The sequence below is a fragment of the Vigna radiata genome, chromosome 2, assembly GCF_000741045.1.
Source record: "Vigna radiata var. radiata cultivar VC1973A chromosome 2, Vradiata_ver6, whole genome shotgun sequence".
NCBI classification, from domain to species: Eukaryota; Viridiplantae; Streptophyta; class Magnoliopsida; order Fabales; family Fabaceae; genus Vigna; species Vigna radiata.
Window position 1 is genome coordinate 2,641,663 of NC_028352.1, and position 17,294 is coordinate 2,658,956.

The window sequence follows — 17,294 nt, forward strand, 5'->3', positions numbered from 1 at the left end:
TTCTTATGAATATCTATTTTATTGATGATAAAATTTGTATTATATTAGCATATGTTTTATTTAAGATTTAAGATTGTTTTAGTTTTACTAATACGAAATTTGAAACCAAAAAAACAAATATTCCCTAGTTTAATCTGAACAATAATTTGTTATTTAAGGTTATATTTTGTTTGCAAATCACTTTCCATTTTTTTCATGATATTTCAATCTTAAGAATTTTGCTTTCAAAGCACTTTGTTTTCCTATAGCTATATTTGTCAAACACGTAAACATCATAATATTCAAAAGTGAATAGTGTTTACTCGTTTTCAGAAAGACTAAAATAACCTTAAATAAAACAAGGTTTATTATAGTAATAAATTTTTTATTATAATTACAATTGTCATCTTTTTCATATAGATTGATATCTCTTTATAATATAAATAAATGAGATGGTTAAACATTAATAAAAATAACACATAATTTTTTCATATAGTATGTTTAATATTTTTTTATTAATAATAATTTGATCTATATTTGGTTCTTCATTTTTTTTTTTATATTTGTCTACTTTATTGCCTTCGTAAACATGTATTTACATAGGATAATGAGGTTTATGAAAAAAAAAATTGTTTTAAAATGCCAATATTGATCTCTTCCACATGTTTTTAAGTATTGATCTCGTTTTTCTTTTAAATAAGAACAATTTTTTGAAGAACCGTGTTTCAATAAACCTAATTATAAGAATGACAAGTTTACTTTAAATTTACTTTTTACTTTTGCAGATTAAACATTATTTCTTAAAAACAATTTCATCAATGGTTAAAATAGTCTTGAATTAAATACAGAAAATTTTATTATAAAATGTACTTTATACTTGCTAACTATTTTGTTTATCATACATTTTAATTGTAATACATTTACATACTTAAAGTATTATTCATCCTAAATTTAGTTATACCGAATAAATAGATACCATGTACACTTCACGTGTCAAGTCAAAATATATATAAAAAAAAACGATAAAATTATATTCGTTATTTTACATAAGAATACTTTGATAAATTTATTTTTTCCTATTTACTCTAGACACCTCCTTATTAATGAACAATCATTAACGTGTCACAAGTTACTTTATACTTTTTCAGTAAATTAAAAACATAAACACTAAGTTCACAAACCATTACTTTGTTAATTTAAGTTTTGTTATTACAGACTAAATATTTTTTTAAACACTTTCAATATTCTAAGCTTCCAGTTCTACGAGTACTCATGTATTTGTTTTTTTCTAGTCAAGGAAAAGTTATGTATGAAAAACCATTATAACACATTTAAGTTAGTCAAATATATGAATAAATAATAAATAAATATAAATGATATATTTGTAGAATATGACATTTATCCTACTATTAATAGATTATTATTTTGATAGATTAGAGACCTAATTATCTATTAATCTTGAAATGCCATAATTAATTATTGACTAAATTAAGCTTTTGGTAGTCAATATTAACTAATTCACCAAGTGGATTGAGACGAGCCTCATAACAAAGATAATTGTTCAACAAATATATTGTTTTGTCTAAAATAACATAGTATGTCGATATAGGGCATTGTACACTGTTATCATAGATAATGGAAGACAGTTCATAGACAAATAATGATTAGTCGAAATTTATGTCATCTCGACATCAAACAATAATGACCTTAGTGGAACATCCTCAATTAATGGACAAAACGAGGTTGCCAACAAAGTCATCATTGTAAAATTGAAAAATAGACTACAACTAGCAAAAGGAAGATGGTCTGGGAGTTTGCTAAAAGTGTTGTGGGCTTATAAGTGCACCCCTTGGTCTTAAACTAAAGAAACGTCTTTAGGTAGTATACAACATTAATGCCATGACCAATGTGAAAATTAGGGAGTTGTCCCCTCGACAGAAACAATTCGAGGAATGATGTATAGGGTTATTATTTTGGTAAATTTTGTCAATTTGGTCTTTTTTAACAACGTTGTCTAAATTGTTAAGGGAATAGTGTATAGTCTGACACTCTTTGAATAAGTCTGTGTAGTTTTAGCTTATATGGCCTATGTGAGTTTTGAAACACCATGGTCCACCACCATTGCAAGACAGAAACAAACTTGTGCTAGAATCACAAATCCATCTTCGAACAACCACACATTTATCAGATCTCCCTCGCTGCACAACCAGAAAATGTGAATCCACCTTGAGCATACAACCATTGTTCGACCTATGAATGCAAATCGCAAAACCCTCGTGCATGCGAAATCCCTAAACCTACATCGAATTTTTTTCAACCCTTTCTGCAATCAATTTTGTTTTAGATAAAAAAAACCTACACATGAAAAACACCACTTCTCGGTTCATTTCCATTATTAATAATCATATACCTTATACACGTTTCATCCATCAATATGCACCTTCTACATCTATTCCCTTCATCTCCATTCCACTTTTACCTTCACAATAAACCCAATCATTATAATAATCATTTTTTCACCATTAAAAAATTTATTTTTCTTTTTCATTAGAATCGTTTTTCACAATAAACTGGAAATCATTCTCTGGGGTTATCAACCTTCTCTTTAGGGTGGTCAAGCTTCTCTCTAGGGTTGCTAAGCTTCTCTTTGGGATTGTCGAGCTTCTCTTTAGGGTTGTTGAACTTCTCTCTAGGGTTGTTGAACTTCTCTTTAGGGTTGTTAATGATAACAATATCGTCTCTAATAGTCATGGGTTCATGAAACCCCAATGTCTGTGAATAAGAAGTGAATGATCATGTCACAACGCACATCAAATAAAACAAATCACGTCATAAGATTATCCTCCACGTACACTCTTTCCGTTAACAATTTAGTTATCATCATGAAAAATGATCAATTTGAACGAAATTTATCAAAATAAGAATCAAATTAAAGACAAAAAAGTTGAGAATCATATTGAATAAAGTGGATGAAAATAAAAACCAATATAGTAATTAAGTCTAAAAAAATACGAAACCAATATTTTAGTAGGAATTGGAAAAAAAAAAAAAAGCTATCCATTTTATTGTGAATGGAACAAAACATGTTATAAGGTTGTCATAGTGGTGAAGTTGGAAGAAATGGTGAAAAATGTTGAGTTAAACTCTTGTGCTAACACTCATAAGTTACAAGATTAATTTTGGAGTGAAGGATATAAGATGTAGGCTCAACTCCCTTTATTAAGAGTAATCTAATACTAAAACCTAAGATAAATAGAAATGACAAATAAATCCAAAGACAAAAAGAAAGAAAGAAAAGGGTTAAAAATGAACTTAATTTAATTCCTATAATTTCTCCTTACACATACACATAATTTTAAAGAATTAGAAGGATCATAACATCCTCCCACCTTCGTAAAGATTTAATCTTAGTATATTTTACAATGATGAATGATAGGCTGAAATGGAAATTATAGATGAATATTAATATTTTTGACATAAGTTAAACTTGTAATTATTATTTTTTATTATATTCTTCACATTTTACATTAATTATGCGATAACAATAATTACATATATAACTTAATCGAAATAGAGATAATTTTTTGTTAGTTGAAGTAAATGATGTTACATTTGGTTATTGAATCATGTTACTTTGAAACAAATTTACACTTTCATTTTTTTCGATGATCAGTTTCGAGAACATACATTTTGATAAATGAAGTTAATTATGCATTGATGTGGAATTGCAAACTTTAGATTACGCACATGCAAATTATTTAGTGTAATATTACGTGGTTTTACACAGTGTCAAAATTTAAAAAATAAATGGGTGTTGATTCCTAAATTAGGAAAATTCAAGTGTTTTCGAGTTTAGTGGAAGGATACAGAAGTTTGATTTATGAAGAATGCGAATATTTAAAAATTAAATATATTTTTAGTCAGACGTGAGATTAAAAATTTATACTGTTCAAATTTTTTATATATTTTAATCTCATAATTTAAAAAGAAATATATGTTTCTTAATTTAAAGTTAACAAGAATAAGAAAAATACATTTATTTATTTTAAAAAAAATCAATGATTAAACTGTATTAAAATTTTAGATAAAGATAAATTTTAATTTTACGTTTAAATTTAGAGATTACAAAAATATCTGAACTTATTTATATTAATATTTATTTTATTAATATGACAAAATGTAACATTGATCATGATTTAAAACAACTTTAAGTTTGGAAAAATATATATAAAAAATATATTTTTAAAACTTATTTTATACATACATTTTTAAAACGATATATTTTCTTCAAATTTCCTTGAAGCCGAGGGATCAATGCCACGATGTAATTTACGGGACTTTTTTGAGATTTTATGATATTATTTTCTTAAACCAAGAGGTAATTAAGAAACTTGTATATCAACAAGAATAATTAATATTTTTTAATACAATGATATATATATTTAATGAAAATATGAAATAAAATAGAATAATTATAATATATGTAAGTTATCAATAAATTTACGTTTACTTCCTTTATATTATTATAATACCTGAAAAATATCATGATTATACATATAAAAATGGTAAGTAATTATCGAGAGTCAAACGCGGAATAGTATATTTATATAGAATATTGGAATTTTACATATTCAATATTTCAATTTTTAAAATTAACTTTTGTTTTTAAATAAAGTTATTGACTATATTAGGATTATTTTGCACTAGGCATTTTTCATCGATGTCGTACTAAATTTTTTTATTTATTTTCACAATTAAAATTATCTGAATTCTAACTTTAATGCAATTACATTGGACTAAAATAACTTGTTTTAAAAATTTGTAAAAGCTAGTTATTTCTAGAAAAAATATATTCTAACATAAATTTCTCCTTAATTATCTGCATGACTTTTGATATTTTGATTTACAAATATGCGTAATATTTTTTTTCAATATATTTATGTAAATTTTGTGGTGTAACCAATGAAAAATATAAAATAGTACATACTCTGGGGTGGCTGGTGTGGTGGCGTTGGCTAAAACGACGTCGTGAGGGGTGGAAGTGTACGCGCCACGCTGCGACAGTGCCACGGAGGAGCGTGGCTAGTTCAGTTCGGTTGGACGAAGGAAAGTGACCACCATCAAATAAATTTTTATTTAAATATTAAAAAAGGCAAAGAAAGTTACATATAAAAGCGTCATTTTATTCTGTCCCTTTATTCTTCCATTTCTTTTTCTTTCTTCCTCTCTTACCCATTTGCCTGGCTTAGGGTTTCCGGCAACAACCCTCTTTCGTCATTACCTCAAAATCTTTGTTTCCGTTGATTACACTCCTCCGAAATCTCACTCCACGCCTTGTTTGAAAACGGCGAATCCCCTCATCTGCAGTTTCTAGGGTTTCAAATTGTGGAGCAGATTCGTTCTACCAACAAAGATTCGATCCATGGTAGGGATTATTGGGTGGATGAAAGCGTGATTGACGCTCGGTGGCGAGCGAGTTGATAGACTGCGGGTTGGGTGGATTTTGTATGGAAACACGGAGCCGGAAGCGGGCGGAGGCTTCCTCAGCTGCCCCTTCATCCCCTTCCTCTGGTCCCACTACCCGTTCCAGCAAGCGTGCGCGTCTCTCTTCTTCTTCCTCTGCTTCCGCCGCCGCAACTGCCACCGCATCTCTTTCTTCTGTTAACACTCGCTCCCGTGCATCAAGAACTAAGGAACAACCCTTACCTCCGAAGAATCCTCCTCCCATGGACTCTGCCAATGAATCATCTGGTTCCCGACGTGATCGCCGCAGCAAGGACAACTCCGACAAGGGTAAGGAAAAAGAACACGATGTTAGGATTAGGGACAGAGATGCTGACAGAGGGCTGGCATTGAACATGGATGGTGGTGCAGAAGATGATGATAATGACAGTGAAGGTGGTGTGGGGATTTTGCATCAAAATTTGACCTCTGCGAGTAGTGCACTTCAGGGGCTGCTTCGAAAGCTTGGTGCTGGGTTGGATGATCTGCTCCCATCTTCTGCCATGGGTTCCGCGTCTTCCTCTCATCAGAACGGGAGGCTGAAAAAGATCCTTTTTGGGTTGCGAGCGGAGGGCGAAGAAGGGCGGCAGGTTGAAGCGTTGACGCAACTCTGTGAAATGCTTTCAATTGGGACTGAAGAATCGCTTAGTACATTCTCAGTTGATTCGTTTGTTCCTGTGCTTGTGGGTTTGTTGAATCACGAGAACAATCCCGACATCATGCTTCTTGCTGCAAGAGCATTAACCCATCTCTGCGACGTGCTACCTTCATCTTGTGCTGCGGTTGTTCATTATGGTGCAGTTTCAATTTTCTGTGCGAGGTTGCTCACCATAGAATACATGGACTTGGCTGAGCAGGTTGTTCTTTAGTTCATGACTGTTGTGGGACTAATGAAAATCGGTGTTTAAAACTTGTAAAACAAATATTATTATGCTTCAATGCTGAATCTGGGGCTGCCTAATTGCTTTTTAAATTATACATTATAGTCTCCCAGGGTCATATTTTCAGTTGGAGAAGAAATTTTCGTTTTTTGATCGGCGACATAGCATTTTGAAATGGAAATTCTTACAGTTTGATTATTTTATTTGATGGCATGAACAGTCCCTTCAAGCTCTGAAGAAGATATCTCAGGAGCATCCTACTGCCTGCCTACGAGCAGGTGCTCTTATGGCCGTTCTTTCTTATTTGGACTTCTTTTCTACAGGAGTTCAGGTAAATTGTCAGTGAAGGACTTACAACTAGTGTATGATTATAGTTTTGTTCTTTTGGACAGTCATAATTCATTTGGTCACTGGTGCTTTAAGTGTCATGTGTAAGTTGACATTATTCTTCGTTTCAGCGGGTTGCATTGTCTACTGCTGCAAATATGTGCAAGAAACTTCCTTCAGATGCGTCTGATTTTGTGATGGAAGCTGTTCCTCTTCTCACAAACCTTCTTCATTACCATGATGCCAAGGTAAGGTCATGTTTCGTTGTCAGTCTTGTCACGTAATGGAATCAGTATTTTTGCATTTTTCGTCCATAAATTTGCCTTTTAAGGAAGTTTACCTCGATAGATGGGAAATTTTGATAATTATATTCTATGTTGTAAATTATTTATCTGTACTTTCACCTTATGCATTATCAATTTTTGTAGGTTCTAGAGCATGCCTCTGTTTGTTTGACTCGAATAGCTGAAGCGTTTGCGTCATCACCTGACAAATTAGATGAATTGTGCAACCATGGACTGGTAACACAAGCTGCCTCCCTCATCTCTAACAGCAGTTCTGGAGGTGGTCAGGCTTCTCTCAGCACACCGACATATACTGTAAGTGTAATTTGTGCTTCAAGTCTCATGCATTTTGCCTGTAGTTGTTGCTCCTTGACTTGGGTATATGCAGGGTTTAATCCGACTTCTTTCAACTTGTGCGAGTGGATCGCCTCTTGGAGCTAAAACTTTACTACTACTCGGAATTAGTGGTATTCTTAAAGATATTCTATCTGGTTCTGGAGTTTCTTCCAATGCCTCTGTTTCACCTGCATTAAGTAGGCCCCCAGAGCAGGTATCTATTAACTTCAGAACTCTTCCTTTTTTGGTCATTCACGTTTGGTTTTATATCGTAAGGGTTCATTTATCAGACTCTGACTTGACCTAATGCACCATTATTTAAAGCCTTGATATTTCCAGTTCTATTCCATTTCTGAAGATAAGAGATTATTCTAATTATTTGTTCCAATGTATAGATATTTGAGATTGTAAACCTGGCAAATGAGCTTCTTCCCCCATTGCCACAAGGAACAATTTCTCTCCCTATCATCTCCAACATGTTTATGAAAGGGCCCATTATAAGGAAGTCTCCCGCTGGTAGCTCTGGGAAACAAGAAGATTCAAATGGAAATGTTACTGAGATATCAGCCCGTGAGAAACTATTAAATGACCAGCCTGAACTTCTTAAGCAATTTGCTATGGATCTTCTACCAGTTTTAATACAGGTTGACATTTTTTGCATTGATCAATTGCTTATATTTTGCTTCATAGATTTCTTAAATTAAAAACTAGTTGAGATAAATTGATCCATTGCTTCCTTGTTTGTTTTTGGTTTAATTGATGGTATTGGCTTGCCTTTAATTCAGATATATGGTTCTAGTGTCAATGGTCCTGTTCGGCACAAATGTCTTTCTGTCATTGGAAAATTGATGTATTTCAGCACAGCAGAGATGATCCAGTCTTTGTTGAGTGTGACCAATATATCAAGGTATGTAGACATTTAATGGTGTTGATATTACTTAATATCCTAACTGATTTTATGGGTTCAAAGAATTTATGCATTTTCTATTTGATCATATAGTTTCTTAGCTGGGGTCCTAGCATGGAAAGATCCACATGTGTTGGTTCCTGCCTTGAAAATTGCTGAAATTCTAATGGAAAAGCTTCCTGGGACATTCTCCAAGATGTTCATTAGAGAAGGTGTTGTGCATGCAGTGGACCAACTTATTTTACCTGCAAATTCAACCAATATCTCTACTCAGGCATCTTCTGCTGAGAAGGATAATGATTCTATATCTGGAGCATCATCTCGCTCTAGGCGTTATCGGCGACGCAGTGGAAGCTCCAATCCTGATGGGAATCCTTTGGATGATTTGAAGGCTCCTGTTTCAGTGAATGTTGGCTCACCTCCAAGTTCTGTGGATATTCCAACAGTAAATTCCAGTATTCGGATGTCTGTTAGTGCAGCCGCAAAGGCTTTTAAAGATAAGTACTTTCCTTCTGATGCTGGGGCATCTGAAGTGGGTATTACTGATGATCTTTTGAATCTGAAAAATCTCTGCATGAAGCTAAATACTGATGCGGATGAAGAAAGAACCAATGGAAAGGGGAAATCTAAATCTTCTGGATCTGTTCTAGAAGAGTATTTAATTGGAGTCATAGCTGACATGCTAAAGGAACTTGGCAAAGGTGATGGTGTATCTACATTTGAATTTATTGGTAGTGGTGTTGTTGCAGCTTTGTTGAATTATTTTTCCTGTGGGTACTTCTCTAAAGATAAATCCTTAGAAACCTGCTTACCAAACCTTCGCCAACAAGCACTTACAAGGTTTAAGTTATTTATAGCTGTTGCACTACCTTCCTCAACTGAAGTTGGGACTGTGCCTCCTATGACCGTCTTGGTTCAAAAGCTTCAAAATGCCTTGTCCTCATTGGAACGTTTCCCTGTTGTGCTGAGTCATTCATCCAGGTCATCTAGTGGGAGTACACGCCTCTCCTCTGGACTAAGTGCATTATCTCATCCCTTCAAGTTGCGGCTTTGTCGAGCCCAGGGTGAAAAGTCACTTAAGGATTATTCATCAAATGTTGTATTGGTTGACCCATTAGCAAGTTTAGCAGCTATTGAAGAATTTCTTTGGTCTCGTATCCAACGAAGTGAATCTGGTCAGAAGTCCACTGTACCTGCTGGTCATTCTGAATCAACTCCAGGAGCGGGTGTATCCACTACTTCTACTACCCGTCGTCATTCTACTAGATCCAGATCATCTGTTAATATAGGTGACACATCTAGAAAGCAAATACTTCAAGATAAAAGCACCAGCTCTTCTAAGAGTAAGGGAAAAGCTGTATTAAAGCCTGCGCAAGAGGAGTCAAGAGGACCTCAGACCAGGAATGCTACTCGCAGAAGAGCAGCTCTTGATAAAGATGCTCAAGCAAAGCCTGTAAATGGTGACTCTACTTCTGAGGTATACGGATGGAAACTAAGTTAGGGTTAGTTATTTGTAAAAAAATAACTGCTTTAAAAATCAGTTCTGTATTAGAACTCAAATAACACTTTTAGAAAACAATGCTGTGTTAGAAACTGTAGGATGGTAGTCATGCATAGAAAATAACTGCTGGTAGTTATTTACTAGGAATTTAGGAGCATACATCTGGTAATATGTTTTGTCATTTGGCAATGTGAAGTCACTTTTAGTTTGTGGATAGAGAATACTTTCTGTAGGAGTTTTCTTTCTATGTGACATCAAGTGTATTGCTGATTCTGTATGTGATTGGAGACTTTTGTCTCTGATACAGCAACTGTATTGCTGTATTTGTATGTTATAGAGACTTGTCTCTGGGACAGCACGTGTATTGGTGTTTATGTCTGATTCAGTGTTATATATTATATTTGTTACTTTACGGAATGGTGTTATATTATATACAGAGAAATCCTAGGTAAGAGTTTGCAATGCTTCAGGTTTTTTTCATCTGTCAATTTATAACGTGTAATCATTAAGTTTTTATTAGATGTATTTCCTTTTTTTTTTCTCTCCCGTTCCTTATGGATATGTATGACCTGACTAGGATTTTATTGTCCTTATTTTGGCTTATAATGTGAAATGTAAGGAGAATACTTAAAAGTGCCTATATAAGATGCAAAGGTGCCATATTGGATTGAAAGACATTTGAAATTTCTCTGATATCTGTAACTTTGGACACTGTATTTATTGTCTGTAGATCCTTAAAATGTTTTACCTCTGCCATTTAGTTTTATAAAGAGCTTTGGATCATAATTATTCATGATATAATCTCTTACACGAGAAAAACTGCCTATTTGTTCTTTTTAATTCTGCACCATTTATTTCTTTACGTACAGTTCAGTTGTACATTAAAATTAAGCTGTTGTAAGATTCCTTGCCAAAGTGTCGTAGTTACTAAAAAAGGGAGGTACATTGAGAGGATAACTCATTATGTTGCATAAGGAGCTTTCCTGTAACGGTGTATTTGGGATCTGATCAAATGGGTGCTTCATATACGCGAATCCTCATCCTTTTTTCGTAAAGTGCACATGTCAGGATTTGTTGCATTGTGCCACTCATAAGTTAAAATCAAATGCTTTATATAGTTTAAGTTTGATCATTTTTTTTTTGGCATTATGCTTGTCAATTTTAAAGAGCATTTCAGTGCCCTTTTAATTGGGAAATGTTTTAGATGACTTTTGGGCGGGCTTATAGTTTTCCTATTTACGTTATACTTTTTTTTTTTTTTTTTTTTTTTTTTCTTTTTTTTTTTTTTTTGTTATGACTGTTTTACATGCATGGTAAGCTTTAGTCTAAATCATGAACCTAATTCAAGTATCCTGAAGTATCTAAACATTAGTCTATTCCCATCCACCCACCCCCCTCCCCCACTTCCATTTTTCTGCCCTTCTATTGACATTTTGCAAAACATTGCAGGATGAAGATTTGGATATATCTCCTGTTGAGATTGATGAGGCATTGGTGATTGAAGATGACGATATTTCTGATGATGAAGATGATGACCATGAAGATGTATGCTATATACTGTTCTTCTTTTGCTAATATTATCTTCCTTTCTTAATCATGAGTATCTCACTGAAGTTGAGTGGTTACCGTGCTACTGTTATTTTTTGCTTTCTGTCATCATTCCCTTTTTTTTTTCTTACATTTTGAACATTGCTTTTGATATGTTAAAATCTCTGCATCCTTGTTTTTACTTCCAGTGCTGGTGTCCTTCTATCTTGTTTGCAATATTTTCAAACTGAAATGTTGCTCTCTTTCTATCATTTTTTTTTTAATTTTTTCCATGGGTACAATTGTGGCAATAAAGATTGTTGAGTTTATGATCTTCTGCAAACTGTCCAAGCCACTCAATCCTAGTTTTTTTGTTTGCAATTTTTTAATTTTAGCTCGTCATATTTTATTACTGTATGGATTGCTTGAAATTGTGTGTTGTGTACACACGATAATAACGGGAAATATTGTATAAGATATTTCCTATCAAATCATATAATGTCTCTGACATCTATCTAGATTGAATGTTAAAATTAAATTCAGTTGTATAATATATTTATGACTTTTACATATTTTGTGTTTGTTTTTATTTTTCTTGTTGCAGGTTCTGAGGGATGATTCTCTTCCTTTGGTGTGCTCTCCTGACAAAGTACATGATGTGAAATTGGGTGATTTGGCAGAGGAAAGTACTGTTGCTCCTGCGACAACTGATGGCCAGACTAATGCTGCTTCAGGTTCTAGCAGCAAAACTGGTACCATGAGGGGATCAGACTCTGCTGATTTTAGGAGTGGCTATACATCAAGCTCAAGAGGTGCAATGTCATTTGCTGCTGCTGCCATGGCTGGACTTGGATCTGCCAATAACAGAGGTATCAGGGGTGGAAGAGATCGACTAGGGCGTCCATTATTTGGTAGTTCTAATGATCCTCCAAAGTTGATCTTTACTGCTGGTGGGAAGCAGCTTAACAGGCATTTGACTATATATCAGGCAATTCAAAGACAGCTTGTGCATGATGAAGACGATGAAGAGAGATTGGCTGGCAGTAATGATTATGTATCCGGTGATGGAAGCAGGTTGTGGGGTGATATTTATACTATAACTTATCAGAGGTCAGAGAACCAAACAGATAGGGCAACCCCTGGAGGTTCAAGCTCTAATGCTTCAAAATCTGGCAAATCTGGATCTGCATCAAATTCTGGTTCTGAAGCCAAGCTACATCAGACATCTGTATTAGATAGCATCTTGCAGGGTGAATTGCCCTGTGAATTGGAGAAATCTAATCCTACGTACAATATATTAGCACTATTGCGGGTGCTAGAGGGTTTGAACCAACTAGCCCCTCGATTGAGGGCCCAAGTGGTTACTGATAACTTTGCAGAGGGTAAGATTCTGGATTTAGATGAGCTAAGTGTTACCAGTGGTGCTAGGGTTCCTGCAGAGGAATTTATAAGTGGCAAACTTACTCCAAAATTAGCTAGGCAAATACAAGATGCCCTTGCCTTATGTAGTGGGAGTCTTCCTTCATGGTGTTACCAGCTAACTAAAGCATGCCCTTTCTTGTTTCCTTTTGAGACCCGGAGACAGTACTTCTATTCAACTGCCTTTGGGTTATCTCGTGCACTGTATCGCCTTCAACAGCAGCAGGGTGCTGATGGTCATGGATCAACAAATGAAAGAGAGATCAGGGTTGGGAGATTGCAGCGGCAAAAGGTTCGTGTATCTCGAAACCGCATTTTGGATTCTGCTGCCAAAGTGATGGAGTTGTATTCTAGTCAAAAGGCTGTACTTGAAGTAGAATATTTTGGTGAAGTTGGCACTGGTCTGGGTCCCACCTTGGAGTTCTACACACTTCTCAGTCATGACTTACAAAGAGTTGGACTTCGAATGTGGAGATCAGGTTCTTCAGAGAAATATTCAATGGAAATTGATGGAAATGAAAGGAAAATGAAAAGTAGTGATGGCTCTTCTGCTGGTGATGGAGAACTTGTTCAGGCTCCTCTTGGGCTGTTTCCTCGACCATGGCCTGCAAATGCTGATACGTCTGAGGGTACCCCATTTTTTAGAGTTATTGAATATTTCCGGCTATTAGGTCGTGTAATGGCTAAAGCTCTCCAAGATGGACGCCTATTGGATTTACCACTGTCAGCGGCATTTTATAAGCTTGTTCTTGGTCAAGTAAGTTATGGAATGTTGATGTCTTGTCAGTTGTCTCATTTCATGTGTATACTTGATCTTTAGGATGATTTGTAGTTTGTATATATTTAGCCTTTGATATATTGCAGGATCTTGATTTGCATGACATTCTTTTCATTGATGCCGAGCTTGGGAAAACTTTACAAGAGTTAAATGCCCTTGTTTGCCGAAAACGATATATCGAATCTTTTGGTGGTTGCTATACTGATAAGGGTAATTTACAATTTCGTGGGGCTCAAATTGAAGATCTCTGCTTTGACTTTACTCTTCCTGGTTATCCAGAGTACATCTTGAAACCTGGAGATGAAATTGTATGTATTCAGTCTTTTTCTCTTTCTCCTTTTCTTTTTGGTTTGGTTCTGATTCTCTCTTATGAAAATTTCTTTGAATTTTGTCTGAGCTTTCAGGTTGACATCAATAATCTGGAGGAGTACATATCCATGGTGGTCGAGGCAACTGTTAAGACAGGAATCTTGCGTCAGATGGAAGCATTTAGGGCAGGGTTCAATCAGGTATAATTGTTGATTTTAATTATTTCTTTTAAATTTGGTTGTGCTTCTTGTTTGAGGATTGTGTGTAAGTCCTTATATAGTATGTAATGTATTTGCTGTAATTGTGAACAGAAGTTTTTGCAATTTCATTGTTGTCCGTCTTTTATTATACATGGTCCATTCGTTTTCCGTTCTCCTTTTTGTTTCTCCCAAACAATTTGTTTGGAAAGGAAATTTGACTGGTGTTTAATTTGGTATTGAACATTAATAGTGCAGATTTAGATTTTTATGTTTAGATTCTATAGGGCACTTTTCTGTAGTGAAAAATTACTACCTTTGTTTTTTCCTAGCCGTTTACTTAGTTTGCTACTTGCCTTGTGTGGTGGTAATATGAATTTGGGTATTATGGGGTGCCCAAGCCTCACATTCAGTAGTATGCGGTGGTGGAGTATGGTGTTTGGTTCTCCCCCTTAATAGCTAGCCTTTTTGAGGGTGGGTTTTCCGATTGCTTTGGTACTTATCAATTCATATTAGAACTGATTGTGAGTGTCTTGGAAAGGGCTACTGACAAAGGGTTTTGACCGTTGAGGGGTTCTGACCAACAAGAGAATTGGGTAACTTGCCTCTGAGAGAAGTTACGTAGACTGAAAGCTGCTGAAACATTGACTCTCGGAAAGAGCTATAATAGGAACTTGGATACTATAGAGTGCCAAAGTCCCCTCAGCGAAGTAGTCTGAGATGTTCAGTGGTGTATTGAGTGTTTAGTTCTCTCCCCTTAATAGTTAGCTTTAGAGAGTGGTTTCCTAAGTGCTTGGGTACTTATCATGCCCCCCTTACCTTTCATATCAAGAAAGGAAAATAAACACTAAGTTATTCAGTGTAAAAATTTAACAAGTGAAATCAGCTGATAGCTCCTTGTGTGATAGAGATAGGCTGAGCAATAGTTGGACCATGAAAATACTTGTTGGATATTGTATTCATATACTTAAGTTGGGAAACTAAACATTTGTCGCTTTCTCTCTTGTGCCTGTTAATTCAGGTTTTTGAAATCTCATCTTTGCAAATTTTTACTCCCCAAGAACTGGATTATTTGCTTTGCGGCCGTAGAGAATTGTGGAAGGTATTTTTTTTTACTCAAATGTATTGCTGCTTCTTACAACAATGTGAAATGTTACCTTGGATGTATCATAAATTTATTTTGTTTTCTGCAGACTGAGACACTTGCTGATCATATTAAATTTGACCATGGTTATACTGCCAAGAGCCCAGCCATAGTTAATGTATGATTCTTATTCCTGTAGAAGGACAATTGTGTTATTGGAAAAAATATAGGCTTTGTTATATTTGAAGCTCATTCTGTATGATGCTATTTTCAGTTACTAGAAATCATGGGAGAATTCACACCAGAACAGCAGCGAGCCTTCTGTCAGTTTGTTACTGGTGCACCTAGACTTCCACCTGGTGGACTGTCAGTTCTAAATCCAAAACTAACAATTGTGAGGAAGGTATGCAACCTGTCTGCTAGTTCTTTAATTATGCCTCAATGTTATTTTCTACCTCAAGTCTTGAATATTAGAATTGTCTTTATTATGTGAGGTGGGGATGATCCTTTGTTTGGGCTATTAGAAATCTGGTCATTACCAGTGTTACTGCAGCTCTTTCTTAAGTAACATGATGTTTAGGGAATCTTTGACGGAATAGTTGACATGATAAGCAGAAGATTTGCTTTGTATAGTTTTCCTCTTTAATCTCGTAGCAGGGAGGGGGGCTATACAAAATACAATGCTAATAAGTAATTACATTTACATGTCTTGGTGCAGCTTTCGTCAAGTGCAGCTAATGCTTCATCTAATGGGAACGGGCCTTCAGAATCAGCGGATGATGACTTGCCAAGTGTGATGACGTGTGCAAATTATCTGAAGCTTCCTCCTTATTCTACCAAGGTAGAACACAGCAAAGCATTGTTGATTTTATGACAGTGCATGTCAAAGCATCTCTTGGTGCTAATCTTTGATTTCCATTTTAAAACAGGAAATTATGTACAAGAAGCTACTCTATGCAATCAATGAAGGCCAGGGATCCTTTGATTTATCATGACCTTCCGGAACTAACCTACCCTACCCTGCATGTTAATATGGCAAACCAGGGTTAATCTCGAGGCTTAATTATTTTTTTGGTTGCGTGTACTTTCCTCCTTGCTTCTCAAATAATGGCTTCAGTTGGGCACGCACGTCAAAGGTGGGAATGGTTTGGGTGAGTTTACCATTGTGAAACCTTACGATTGATTCTTTATATTACTACCAGATCAATCATATTCTTAAGCAATTTAACCAAGAGCCTCTTTGTTCGTTGTCATTTGTTCATAATCTAATTCGTTTGAATTCCTTGATTACTGGCAGTTGAATTGGATTGCCTCATTTTCAAGGTGTAAAGGGATTTGCGGAGCTCGTTTTAGCTGTTCAACATGTAAATAGAATAGGATTATTGAGTAATTACCCTCCTAAATTTTTCATCATTCTGTTTCCAAGTCAAAATTATTGGCAGCTAGTTATATACATGTATGGAAGATGGTAAAAGGAATAGAAATATCAAATACTATGCTTTATGATTTGACATTTTCCGTTAGATCTCCTGTTCAGTGCATCATAATGCTAAAATACCAATGATTCTAAAAAGTTTGGTATGATTGTCCCAGAAAAAGCCATTCTTACAATAGATATCAGGTATTATGCTCTCTAGCTACGTTATATTACTCAGTGTAAATTCCAACGCAGGTAGAAAAATGATATTTTTTTTTTAGAAAAAGTCTCTTTTAACAACAACCGGTACGAAATGCTCGAATAATATCACTAGCGTTTAAAGTGTTTATTTAAACATAAATTTAAAAATAGATCAATAAGATGATGACATACATTATAGTAACCCGTACGAAATGCTCGAATAACCATCACTAGGCTTGGCTCTGTCCTAGGCAACTTGGACAGTTTGTATTACTTCTAAAATTTCAACTTCCTTCTTATCATTAAACATACGCTCGCAAAACACTACGAGAGGATAGGTTCATAACTTTTGAAGTCGGATTACGCCGGCTGATTTGATCAATTTAACAGATGACAATGAATCTTTTAAACCATTAACTCAGTCATACTCATTAAGATTTTATTGTAAGCCTGTCGTTTGAGTAATTTGAACTAACTTGGACATAAGATTCATCATCATATACAATTATATTTTGTATAACTTCTTTTCTATTTTCTTGTTCTAACAACTAAAATTCTCTTGGAGCCTTTTTTTTTTGTGCTAAATTCTGCACTTTGTAGTATAATAACATCAATAACAAATATATATGTTATATTGACTTTTAC

The 17,294-nt window shown here is 34.8% G+C and overlaps 1 protein-coding gene across 2 annotated transcripts; it reads left to right on the plus strand.

Annotated features, from left to right (window-relative positions):
• The first annotated feature begins 5,158 nt into the window (after window positions 1-5,158).
• On the plus strand, window positions 5,159-16,604 carry LOC106756049 (E3 ubiquitin-protein ligase UPL3). 2 transcript variants are annotated; one of them, XM_014638286.2, is made up of 18 exons: window positions 5,159-6,338; window positions 6,583-6,693; window positions 6,821-6,937; window positions 7,118-7,288; window positions 7,362-7,523; window positions 7,705-7,953; window positions 8,095-8,216; window positions 8,310-9,693; window positions 11,167-11,262; window positions 11,849-13,420; window positions 13,528-13,749; window positions 13,846-13,950; window positions 14,969-15,049; window positions 15,141-15,209; window positions 15,306-15,434; window positions 15,750-15,872; window positions 15,961-16,182; window positions 16,329-16,604. In XM_014638286.2, exons 1-17 carry the CDS (start codon window positions 5,487-5,489, stop codon window positions 16,024-16,026), a joined length of 5,631 nt encoding a protein of 1,876 aa, XP_014493772.1. In that variant the 5' UTR covers window positions 5,159-5,486; the 3' UTR covers window positions 16,027-16,182; window positions 16,329-16,604. The 2 variants fall into 2 exon arrangements, with proteins under 2 accessions (XP_014493772.1, XP_014493773.1); XM_014638287.2 differs by having other exon boundaries at window positions 15,961-16,167.
• Window positions 16,605-17,294: the final 690 nt, after the last annotated feature.